Below are 13,322 nucleotides of genomic sequence, written 5' to 3' on the forward strand. Positions count from 1 at the left end.
CATCATCCAGGAAGGCAGGAAGCAGTGCTTGCTATGAGTATTAAGAAGGTCAAGCCTATTAGATTAAGAATCACCTAGGAGAGTGCTTAAGCACTCCCGAGTGTATCTGTGAGGGGGATTTCAGGGACACTTAGATCATAAGGGCTCAGACCTAGTTAATGGATTCATCCTTTGATTCACTCATAGCAGGATAGCATTATTAAGAGGTGTTAAAGGCAGGAGGTTGGGCCTAGATGGAGGAACTAGGTCACTGGGGGGGGGGTCCTTGGGTTGTCTCTTGCCTTGGCCCGGTACTATGTTGCGTTTCTGTGTTTCTTGGCTATCGTGATGTGAGCTGCACTTCGCCATGCCCTCCCACCATGATGGAGCTAATCTGACTGAAATTTAGGGTCCAAACAAGGCTTTCCTCTTTAAACTGATTTTCTCAGTATCTGGGACATAGCAGTGGCAAAGCCTGACTGCTATCCTCACCTAAATGGCAGCGGGCCTTTCTCTGATCATTCTGCCCAGGTAACTGGTGGCCCAATGACCTGTCCGTTCTACCTGGCAGTACTCTCAGAAGGAAAGAATAGCCACTTCTGAGTATGTGGTTCCTATGAACAAATACACTGCTTGGAAGGATTACGAGACAGATCTGCAGCAACATGTGAAACCCACTAAGAGCAATACTCATTGTTGCTCACAGTAGCTGAATCTTTGTCTTGAGACTGTCCCACCAGCTTCCATATGACCCAGAGATCAGGAGCCAAGAACAGATGCTTCAGCAGTGCAGACAAAATAACCTGCTGTCTTCTCCTCTTCTGAAAATCTGCCACAGCCAAGCTGGGTCTGACTATGGTCTTCCTTCTTTTCTTTTGCTTTTTCCCCTTTCTTCCCTTGTTCCTTTGTCCCTCCCTCCCTGCCTCCCTCCCTCCCTCCCTGCCTCCCGCCCTCTCTTCCTCTCTCCCCCTTTCCCTCCTTCCTTTCTTCCTTTCTTTCTTCCTTCTTCCCCCCTTTTCTCATCCCTTTATCTATCTCTCTTCCTTTTTCCCTTATATTTCTTGTTTCTGTCCCTCTTTTCTTCGCCATCCTATTTTTTTTGCCTGTAAAACCACATCACATTTTGAACAAGCATCTTTTCATCATCCCATCAGGAATTCTCAGAGAATAAATCAGGTCTTAGAGTTTCAATTACTGATGATTGCTTTGGAATCTCCTCTATGATTTTAAAACATAAGAATATATTTTCAAATAGCTACTGCCTCCCTCCCTCCCTCCCTCCCTCATTCCCTCCCTCCCTCCCTTCCTCCTTTCCTCCCTTCTTTCTTTCCCTTTTGTCCCACTAATTAGCCCAGGCTGGTCTTCAAGTTGTAGTGATTCTCCTGTTCCAGTCTCCCAAGTATTGAGATTTCAGCTGTGCATCAACATGTCCCACCTAGGTCTTCTTAAAAGCAACCCCCAACAGCTCTGTGAAACAGAACCAGTTGCCTAGTAGTAGGACCCAGAGCAAATTAGCAATGTGGCACCTTTGTACAGGAGTCTCCAGTTTTTCTAGACACTGACAGCAGAGCATTGAATCAAGCGTGAACCTTTGTAAGTGCAGAGCTGTGGAATGACACAGGCCACAGGTGTGTGGGGCTAGCCTCTGGGATAAATCTATCACAAACCCATTTTATAGATGGAAATCATAAGTCTTGGAAAGACCAAGGACTTGCCCAAGTCTGTAGCAGAGGTAGATTCTAACAGCCTCTAGTGTGGACACAGCAAGATGTTTCTGCCCTCTGTTCTTGACCTGTCTACCCACCCCGGTGCTGTGTTCTGTGTGGAGCTTTATTAGTGGTACAGGAAGGCGTTGGCTCAGCAGCACCTTATCTGGAGAGTCAAGGTTGCAGGATGGGAAGCAGACTAAGTGATGAGATCACCCAGATTGCTCTCAGTTGAAATTGACAAACCCTTAGACCCTTAGATACGCCTTTTCTTCTGTGGTGCTTTGTGCCAGGTCAGCTTGTGGTCTGGTCTTCCAGACAGAGGACTTCAAATTCTTATTACTGATAGTAAGACAACTCCCTGAATAGTGCTCGCTGAGCGTTTCTCAGTCTGGTTCTTTCTCTTTTCACTCACGCTTCTTTCTAATAAAAGCCTTGAACTTGTATTTTTTAGCGTGCATATTCTCTAGCTCTGTCATTGGCCAGTTCCATGTCCCTTTGTACATTAGAACTCGTGTTCCCTCTCCCCACTCTCACTTCCAGGGATGCAAATTCAGTGATGGCAAATATCCAGCAAGAATAAGAAAACGCAGCTCTAGGAGAGAACTTGAAGTTCTTTTTTTCCCCTCCCTTTGGGTTAGGATTCCAGGCATGAGCCACCATGTTTGACATGTTCAAGGTTCTTGATGGAGCCCCTGTGATGTTCTAGTGTTGAAGCAAGGCTCAAGTTGAACATCAGACTTGCAACTGTGTGGCTGTGGACCTGTCTCTCAGTCTCTCTCAGCCTTAATTATGTCGTCATCAAAACATGGACCTTGAGCTGGTCAAATCTGACCTAGGGCTACAGGTATACCCACTTCCTACTTGAAACTTTAATTACAGAAGTCTTGGTTTTCTAACTTGCCATAATTAAGCACGTGTACCAACTCTTGCACAATATAATTCAACTACAGCATGGTTTTTACAATGCCCAGCAGAAATGGCCTATTTTTTTCTCTTACAAATAGCATATTGTATCATAGTGAAAATTTCTTGATATTCCCGTATGTAGAAAGATCTTTTCCACGAATCACAATTTCTTTTATCTCATTCTTTAAATCTACTTGAAATATTTAGTAGTGCACTTATTAATATGATCTAGAAATTAATTAGCTGTGCATAAAAGTTAACTGATGTGTCAAGAATTTTCCATGGTATTATAGCTTTAAGAACTGGTAAATGTTCATGTTAGTAATGGGATATTGTTTAGTACTTACACAAAGAAAGTATCTCTTTCAAGAAAGAATATGGTGTAAAAGACTACATTCCAATTATACATGCAATGCAGCAAAGTGTAAAAGTTTTAAAACCAACTGGAGAGATGTCTCAGTGGTTAAGAACACTGGCTGCTCTTGCAGAGGACCCGGGTTCAACTCCCAGAACGCACATGGTGGCTGACACCTGTCAGTTTCAGGGGATCCGACGCCCTCTTCTGACCTCTGCAGGCATTGCATGACATGGGTGCACTTATATGCATACAGGCAATATACTCATACACATAAAATAAAAGTAATAAAAAAGCTTTAAAGCAGGGAATTAACATTGCCCATTGTATTTTTTTACCATACAACCAAAAGATACTTAAAAAAAAAAAAAAACAGGGACCTTGGTGCATTATTTCTGACAGATATTTGAAAATGCTTTTCAAATTGTGGAGCCATTGCCAGAGAAGGTAAGATGAGCCCTTCAGTAGGAGTTCACACCACTTATGTCTTGTTCCCTTTCCTCCTGTCACTAATACCCCTACATATGGTCACTGCACAGGAAGTCAGTGACTCCACTGTGCATCATGGGGGTTTCCTGAGACACCTGGACTCTTTTACTTACGTATCTTACTGGGGTGATGGGGTACATCTAAAACACATCTGTGCTCAGGTGGCACCCCAAGAGATTCATCCTAAACTGGTGTGGTGAAGGAACCGGTACGGATGTATTGTAAATGCCTCCATGTGGTTTTCCTGTGCAGAGTCAGAGTCAGAGTCCAGAAACAGTGAGTGAGAGACACCCAGGCTCCCCGACACCTGCACGGGAGTTGCCTGCATTTTGGCAGCTTTCATACACTGTTCTTTTTCTCGGCAGCAATAATGAAATCCTGGAAAACCCATAAATGAGGATTGAATGGGATAATGTGAGAGATGTCCCCAACATTGAGGGTGCCTGCATGTTATAGCCTGTGCTCCTGAGTGGGGCTGTTCTGACTGTGACTACAGACAGACTCCTTGCAGGGCACACACACACACACACACACACACACACACACAGAGCACACACACACACACGCACATACAGCACACACACACACACAGCACACATGCACACAAATCAGCTGGCATGGTAGTTCCCGTCACCAAGGTGTGGCCTTGTGCATGACTACGGCCTCTTTCTTCCATTTCTTCTGTCCTTTCTCCTCCTTTCCAGACAAATAAAAACGTCTAAATTAATTCCTTCCAGCATAGAACAGTTACAGAGCCACTTATCCTCAAGTACTGCACATACATCCTTCCTCTAGGGAGTTTATCAGTCATTTTTTTCCTCACTGTGACAATGTACCTGATAGAAACAACCCAAGAGAGGAAAGGGTGATCTTGGATCATACATCAGTCCACGGTGGCAGGGCAGCACTAGCAGCTCAATCGTTTTAATTTTATTATTATCATTGTATTTTTATGTGCATGAGTGTATATTGCCTACACATGTGTTGTGCAAGCCTGCGGAGGCCAGAAGAGGGTGCTAGATTCCCTGGAACTAGAGTTACAGACAGTTGTTAGCGACCATGAGGGTGCTGAATTTGAACCCAGGTCCTCTGCAAGAGCAGCCAGTGCTCTTTAACTGCTGAAGTGTCTCTCCAGCCCCAGACTATGAAGTGCAACTTGCTCCCATCTTGATTGATCAGGAATTGGGGCAGGACTATAACCCCCAAGACCTGTGTCTATCATCTGGGGCTGACCCTGGCTGGACCAGGATCCCAAAATGGTGTTACCAGCTGAGAAACAAATTTTAACACTTGAGCCTGCAGGAGACACTTAACATTCAACCATAGCAAGAAGGATGGACAGGGTCCCAGCTTTTGTGCTTGTGGGTCTGTCTGGGACCATCCATGCTAGAGCAAAACACCAGGCATAGACAGCATGAAGGAATCTCAGGCTTCATCTCAGGGATGGCATCTAGTTGCAGCAGACTAGTCAGCAGATTGCTGGGTCATCCCTCTTCCCACCTCATTGCCTCATTCCCCACATGAAAGGGGCACAACACAGCCTAGTTGAGTCCCACTGAACTGGGCTGCAGGTTGGATATGAAGTGCCTATCTTTAGATAAGAGGGACAAGTATGGCTTTTAGGACATTTAACCCAGGGAAATGGAAGGGAACATTGAAAGGAATTTTGCATGGAACCCAAGAAATCATAGTGCTCAGAAGTCAGGCAAAGGAATAAGCCCTTGCTGCGGGACAGGAGAGAGTGATTGCATTTACCAACTACCAGGAACTTGAGGGGTTTCCATGGGATTTTTGTTCTTATCACATATTCTTGTGATTTCTGGGAAGGCCAAAGGGTGGTCATCTTTGTTCTTTGCATGTTTAATTCTGAAGACAGAAAGATCAGTGATGGATACACCTGGCCTGCAGCTTTCAGGGAAATGAACTTCTGGCAAATAATCTAGCTTTGTTTTGCAGCTATCAGTAGACCCTCCCTCTGTTGGGCATTGCCTCCTCTTACCAACCCCCTGAACTCTTTTGTTTGTGCCTGTGTATGGTGCGTGTGTGTGTGTGTGTCTGTGTGTGTGTACACTGTTGTTTGTTTGTTTCTGTGCTAAGTGATGATACCTGTCCCCCACTGAGGTCAATATATGCACCCTATGGAGCCTGACAAACGCTCTCATCACCCCACCATACCCACAACTTCATGAACATGGTTGGCTTACCTGGAAGTCCGCAGTTGGAATCACTATTCTCAATGTGACGTATTCACGTAGAATTGAAAAAATGGGATTCTTCCTCCTGCTGGCTATGGGGAAACTGGGAGCTTTCCCAGTCTTTAGTGATCACATTACATTTCAGCACATGCCCCAGTCTTGGAGCTGAGTGTGAAAGGAGAAGTCTGTTGTGTTTGGATGGCTGTTCCTTTTAATGCCGACTGTCCCACCAAAGCCTAATGCTTCACAGCTCCTGTAATGAATGTAATGGCTTCTTGGCTTCCTGTTGACCTGACCGTTTCCACAGAAGTATGCTTTGTCAGAGGTGGCGTTGAAGGGAACTAGGAGACAGATTGGCTTGGACAACTGTGTTTCGGGGCCAAACTTTCTAGAATGCGGAGACATGGAGATTCCAATGGATGACTCCGTAAACCTCACAAACTGCTGGCTGAGGCTTGTGGGGAGTACAGCAGCAGCAGTGGTCACCTCCTCTTCCCCGTCTGGGTGGCCTGCCTCAGTTACTCCAGGCTGGGCATGTTACACGCATGCCTTTGATTAACCCTCAGAACAACCCCATGAAGGAGCTATCATCTTTATTTCCATTTGACAAAAGTGGAACCAGAATGGAGGCTCTGGGAGTTTAGAATCTTGTCAAGTTCACCCACAGGAGTAAGGTAAATGGAATTTGAACTCAAGTCCTTTGGCTTCACTATGTGTTCCAGTCCAGTGCTTTATTGCCATGGTTGGAGTGGTTGAACATTTTATTTTTATTCAGAAGTGTTTTTTATTTGTTTTTAATGTTCGTACTTGCTGTATCTGGAGACTTTATGTCACTTACCATGAGTCCAGAACCACAGTTTTATTTTCTACTTTCCCTTAATTTGACTTTTAAACTCAAAACCCACTTAATGGTACAGAAAGCCGTGCTGGTGGAAAGGATTCGGCCGGTCCAGAAAAGTTCAAACAACCAAATCTCATATGTTTACTAAAATTTAGTTGAATACATTACACATTTATTGAGTGGCCTCCCCTGCAGTAGCTCTGCTCAATTAGATGACATCGTCTCAGGTCAGAAGAACCTGGGGAAAGTCCACATGTAAAGGTCTGGGTTGTGCTTGTTGAGAGAGAAAGCTAAGTATTGGAAGACTAACCCTAGCCCCCTCATTGGGCCTACCCCAGTTTGCTTCAAACCATGCAGTTCCACTGACGAGTGAACCCTACTTCCTGTGATCTCCACCTCAGAAATCCTGAGGAAATGGATCAAGGGTTTTATCCACTGGTAGACTCAGTATTTGAAGGCTGTCTTGGGAGATGGTGGGACTATGGAAGGCGGGGCCTGGCTAGAGGAAGTGGTTCATCAGAGATGTGCCAGTGACGGGTAGAGCTTGGTCTTGCCCCTTCCTGTTACTCGTCCATCCACACGGTTCTGCCTTGCTGTGCTACCAGTGGGCTATCGATGAAAACCTCCGAAAATGTAAGCTGAAATAAATCTTTTTTTCCTTTTAATTTTCTCTTAAATATTTGTCTCTGTGATGAAAGGTCTAGCACATGTGGGAATAACCTTAGAGTCTGACTTCACCTTTGTCAGCCCTCACATCTAAGTTTAGTAAATAGTCTACTCCCCGGACATAGGAGAGAGCAGCAACAATCCTGGCAGAAAATAATACTGTGATTGCTTCAACTACCTGGGTGAGGTGCTGATGCGTATCATCTGCTTCCTCCTTTGGATATCCTTAGCACCTGACTTGCTGCTTATAGACCTCAGGGCAATCTGCCTCACAAATGAAGGCCATCTGTTGTGGACCTGCATGCTGGCTCCTCCTCCAACCCAGCCTCAAAGTGGCTTCTCTTCAGCTAATGAACGCTCAGCTAAGCTGGTGTGAGTGATCTATGGAAGATTCAAAAGCAACAGGGCCCAAGTGAAACATTTCTGGCCTTGCAGAAAGCACAGTGTCTTGTGGGAGAAATTAAGCGAGATGTCCTGGTGATGGAGCATGGGGCAGGAGAGAGCAACCTTCTATCAGCCGTCAAAGTACAGTGGTCTAGTTTGGCCTTCTGAGAAGTGTGAATCTGACTTCTCATGGTGACCATCCCATTGTTAAGCATTTTGTGCACTGGTGCTCCGTGTTCCTGCCTGTTAAAATTGCCCCCTATGGAGTATATTTTGTAGCTCGACAGGGAAAACATTTTTTCATGCGACCTTTGGCGAGTCGTTTTGCTTCTCAGACTTCAGTTTCAGAGTTGCTTAATTATGTCCCCCGATGCGTCTTTATGTCAAAAGCCTCTGGCCCCACTTCTAGGACTGTGTTTGCAAATACTAAGCTGTTTCTAGGTTGGTTTTAGGCTTATCATTTAGCCAAAGTGAACTAACACAATGAGTCATGGAAGGCAAATTACCTGGACCTGTAGCACATAGATGTTTAATAAATGTTTGCCCCACACATGGTAAGTAGCCTAAATGAACTCCATTTACACCTTTAAAATACAACTTGCTAACTTAGAAAAGCAGACTTCTTGACCATAATTTTTTTTAAGTAATTTTTAGTGGAAAGGAACAGTATCAGCAAAATGACTGCAAAAGGTCCTGATATTGGAGCTAAAGAGATGGCTCAGTGGTTAAGAGGTTATGAGCACTTGCTGCCTTTGCAGAGGGCCAGGGTTCAAGTCCTGGCACCCACATCATGGCTCACAAATAGTGTCAGTTCCAGGGGGATCTGCTGCCCTCTTCTGGCCTCCACAGAAAGCAGGCACACAAGTGGTTCCAAGGTCATGGCCTCTAAACCATCCCTGTAGTCCATCTCATCCAGGGCGCATGGAAACCATCCCCTGTAGTCCATCTCATCCAGGGCGCATGGAAACCATCCCTGTAGTCCATCTCATCCAGGGCGCATGGAAACCATCCCTGTAGTCCATCTCATCCAGGGCGCATGGAAACCATCCCTGTAGTCCATCTCATCCAGGGCGCATGGAAACCATCCCTGTAGTCCATCTCATCCAGGGTGCATGGGACCATCCAGGCTTTGCTAGCGATGCCCTGAGCGGCTGCTTGGGACAGTGTCTGCTCTGTCACAGTTTCAAAGAGCTCCATCTGAGGAGCGTGTTGTTGCTAATGAAAAGGTCTCAGGCTGTGGACAACCACAGTTGAAGTGGTCTGGTGTTGAAGTCATGGGGATTAAGGCATGTTATCTGTCATGAGGTTAAATCCCCAGGGCTGAGCTCCACAGGGCTGCACACAATCTTGGGCTAGGCATGGTTCTCAGGGCTTATTTTAGAGCCAAATGAAAGCAGGCAATTATCATGTCCTTTAACTATAATCAGCAGAACAGGATGCAGGTAGCCACAAAGTAGAGTTATTTTTAAAAAAAAATCACTTCATGTTACAGGGAGCAATAATCTGAAGGTCTCTTTCTGCAACATCTAGTTGAGGATGTCAATGTGCAGAGAAGACAGAGAAGGCCGATTCTGTGACTCAGTGCAGTAGTATCAGGCAACCCCTTTTTGGCAATGACTGGCAGGTGCTCCGACCCAGAAGCTTCTCCACAGCAATTCATTTTTGGCCTCCACATGTCAGCTGGGGTCTTTGGAAAAGGTCCAGGGAGAATCCCTAGCTTCCTGCCATCTGTCAGTCAGAGGGGTTACTATGGTTACCATCAGCCACCTGGTCTTTTGAGCCAGCTGGCTATGCTGGCTAGGGCAGGGGGGGACTCCTCAGTAGCCCCAGAACTGGAAGTTCAAATAGATTCTGGGCTTTGGCTCTGAGATCTTCTGTTGGGCAGCATTTGCTGTGACACTCCAGGGAGACTCTGGGATGGAGCACAGGTCCAAGGTCTGTGCACTTACTTCTGAGACTCTGTCGGGACCTACTTCTGAGAAGGCAGGCAAGGAGAGGTAGATTCCAATTGACTCCCAGCTCCTGCAACTGGTTAGTTGTGGGACTAGGGAATATCACTTGTCCTGACTGAGACTTGCTTTGCCGCTCAGGAAAACGGGATGAATTCTTTAAAGAATGCTTTGCTTATGGTCACTACCTGGAGCTCCTCCACAGCAGCTGCTGTGACCATGGCCCTTGGCTTAGAGTGCAGGGGTTGCAACTTGCTGCAGCAGGCCCTTCACCCAAATTTCAGAGGGTGACTTGGACTGCAGTGACAGGTGTGTAACTTGCCAGTTGAGTGTGTCTGTCCTCGGTGCAGCTGGGTGAAACCTGGTCCTAGTGCTACTGTAGTCAGTGTCCTCATTAAGTACCCTCAGGGCTTATTTTAGAGCTGTGAGAGACAGAGACATGGTGCTGTGAGAGACATCCCAACAGCAGCTGCAGCCTTCTTCTGGTGAACACTCTGTGTGCCAGGCACTGCACTTAATGCAGCATAGGTAACCTGTTAACCCTCAGCACACCCCCTAAGGCAGTTGGCCTCACCAATTCACGAGAGAGCTGAAAGCGTGCTTACAAATAGATGTGTTAGAATCTGAGCTCAAGTCAGCACTTTGGCTGGTGTGTCCCACTGTGTCCTTCTGTACCTTGGACCTTTGTGAACAGTACAAGTTTCAGACCCCAAACACCAAGAACGGAACCAGGCTTTCTGCTATAACTACTATCCTGTTGTAGTTCAGTGACCTGATTACCTGGCTATTGAGTTCTCACATCAGCTCTGTGGGCCATTTGAGAAATGAGAAAATGAAGCATCAGAAAAGGATGTGCACTGTGCTGGGGACCATACCTGCATACCTCTAGGCTCCCACAAAGCCAAGACCATCCTGCATTAGGAGCTACAAGCCTCCTGCTACCGGTATGCTTCTCTCGTCAGGCTATCACAGGAGACAGAGCTGTGTGGTGGAATAAGACATCAAGACTGATTCTTCCCAAACCCTGGGCAGCCTTTCCAGGGATACCTGTAGTAGTCTCCTAGGTGAAGATGGGGATGGTGGGATAGTGAGAGACCAGATAAAACTGTCTACCATGTCTGCAGTTGATTCCGCAGCCCATCCTGTTGACGAGGGTGGTCAGCATGTGTCTGTGACAGGCACTTCTGTATTGAGACTTCCCTGAGCGACTGCTTGTCCAGTTCAAGGTCTTTATTTCTCTTCCCATGAGTAAAGCTGCTTGTTTGAATCTCAGGGAGAAAAAAAGGTAGACGTCAAAGAAGAAGAAAAGTTTTAATGGAGAGGACCTGGGGACTGTGTAGGAGATTATGCGATCCCTGGTTCCCTCCTGGTCTCATTGCTATGTACTACTGTTTGGAGACGACCCCTGTTGCAGTTTGGTCAGAGGTAGTCAGTTTTCTACTTGGTACCCACACCTGGATCTGTGTTTACCCCATGTCTCTGTACTGTCTCCAACATATTGTCCAGTAAGGACTGCACATTACAGCATTAATCACTTTTATGCCATTATAATCAAGCAATAATTTATGCATATACCTTAGAAAATTGGAAGTGTTCTCAAAGCTGTGCACTGCACAATGAACTGTTCTAGAAAGAAGTTCCTGTGGGGAGAATTCATACAGACACTTAGAAATGAATGTATTAAGCTATTTGAAATCATTCCATGTCTGACTGGACTATGGGTGTATCGCTTTTGGACTGCCAGGAATTGTGAGAGGGACGCTGGAGGGCAGTGGGAGAATCCAGGTCTCCTTTGACTACAACTTCTGAGTGTGAGGTGATGCACACACTTCATTAAATGTAACCATTCATCTTTACTTTGTAAAATTTCAGTGGGAAACTAAAATAACTCAATTATAAAATACTTTTTCAGCTGAGAGCTATACTTCCATCATCAGTGGAAATAAAATGTCCAATTTATTTATATAAACTATGCTGTTTGAAAATTAAGAATTCATTCACTATCATCATGGTAACATTGAAGGGACTGCAGTCGATGACTGCCGCCACCCCATTCCTCCAGGTTCTGTCTCAATCCTGGTCTGCTTCCTAGGACCTGGGAGCAGGGAGGTGATCCTGCCATTTTGTAACTCAAAGGGACCCTTCTTGGGTTTCATCTAATAGGTCCATCCAGGGTTCAGCAATCCAGTCACAGCAGTGTATTCCCCTTGGATTTGGCAATCTGTGCCAGTCGCCCTTGTTTTGGAAAGAAATGACAGATTCTTTGAGTCAGATGGTTTTGGACCTCACTGTACTCTTGCGAATAGCTTCAGTTCTTTCATCCTTTAAGCTCCAGTGATGGCATGCCGGTCTCTAGGACTGTTGGCTGCTGTGCTCCTGGTCTGTCTGTTAGGTCACTTGGTATCTGTGACTGCCACACTTGATCTAGTCACCACATGCCTCATTGGCATCATGCAGTCCCCGTATCTTCTCATTTCCTGAAGCCTCTTTCCATTCTCCTTGTAGAATCACATTGTATGACTACCAAGCTGTGTGCAGAGCCAACAAGGAGAGCAGCGACAGTGCCCACGGACTCCTGGATGTAAGTGGAAGCTGCCACCCCCAAAAGCTGGGCGCTTGTGCTGCTTTGGGGGAGCATAGTTCCCTTTTAGAGTCACTTGTGTCATTTTTCAAAACCAGAAATGTTTAAAGCTACTTCCTGATCTCATCAAGAAGAGCTGCTTCTGCCTAAACACAGATCCAGGGATTATATGAGTGAAAAGCCAGGTCAAGGTCTTGGATATATTAATGCAACAATCCCTTATGTATAATTAGAAAAGGGGACAACTTTTTTCTATTTCTCTGATCCTTATGTAAGAGAATTTCATTTTAATGAATAGAAATTGTCCTTTGGGGGGGGGGCTACTGTGGTGGCTCAGCCAGTGATGTGCTTGCCATGTAGGTGTGAGAACCAAGCCAGGCCTCCAGTACCCACATACGAGCCAAGCGTTGTGGTGACGGTGCACACCTGTAACCGTAGCACAGGGCAACTATGACCTGGAGTTGGACTGGTCCCTAGCACTGTCTGGCTGGCCAGTCTAGCTGAATCCCTGATTTCCAGGTTCGTAATGTGAACAGCAACTGAGGAAGATGACTGATATCAACCTCTAGCTTCCAGAGGCAGATGCATATATATGCATGAGCATTGTATACACGCATGCACGCACGCACGCACGCACGCGCAAAGAATAATCTTCCTTTTGGCTTGCAATAGAGCTCTTGAGCCATGAGTGAACCCAAGTTTTGATAATAGCTAAATCAGCGGCTGCTGATTAAGGATTCGCTGCCTTTGAGCTGCCTCCTCTGAGGTGCTCAACCTAGGATCGAGGCCCACAGTACTGCCTTATTAGAAACTGGCTCCAGACAGTCAGAAATTAACTGTTTCTCCCAGTTTAAAAGTGGAATTTACAATTACAGCCAATATCAGTTTGGCTACCAGTTACCTGACAATGCAGTTTTAAAAAGATATACCTCAGGATAGGTCACATTTGTATGTAAATATAATTCTTGTGATGTTATGATTTTGAAAGTACTAAAACCCAACCAAAAATTTCATTTAAAATATGAGATTTCAAAGCCATTTGCTTTTAAAATATATACACTTGATCATTTTCTGCAAGACATAAGATCTTACAGGGGGTTATTTAAAAACCAATGTTTAACTTGATTCTCCTACGTGGAATGACCTAGAAAGGGTTCAGAGCTGTAAAACTTCTGAGATTCAGCTAAAAATTGGACTTTTGAGAAAACACCACTTTTAATGGAGACTCTGTCTTTCCATATCCGGCTTCCCTACATTTACAGTGGTTT

The 13,322-nt window shown here is 45.5% G+C and overlaps 1 protein-coding gene across 4 annotated transcripts in view; it reads left to right on the plus strand.

The window, feature by feature from the left end:
- The window catches only part of Cacna2d3 (calcium voltage-gated channel auxiliary subunit alpha2delta 3), a 918,594-nt gene that overhangs the window by 840,182 nt on the left and 65,090 nt on the right, over positions 1–13,322 (plus strand). For all 4 annotated transcript variants that reach the window (XR_003846886.1, XM_008851835.2, XM_008851836.2 and 1 more), the window contains one exon: positions 11,979–12,054. Coding sequence is in view for 3 of the 4 variants with exons in the window: in XM_008851835.2 (XP_008850057.1) it covers positions 11,979–12,054 (76 nt within the window). In the remaining variant the exon portion in view is untranslated. The remainder of the gene's footprint in view (positions 1–11,978; positions 12,055–13,322) is intronic.

The sequence above is a fragment of the Nannospalax galili genome, unplaced genomic scaffold (assembly GCF_000622305.1).
Source record: "Nannospalax galili isolate Female #2095 unplaced genomic scaffold, S.galili_v1.0 scaffold485, whole genome shotgun sequence".
Taxonomy (NCBI): domain Eukaryota; kingdom Metazoa; phylum Chordata; class Mammalia; order Rodentia; family Spalacidae; genus Nannospalax; species Nannospalax galili.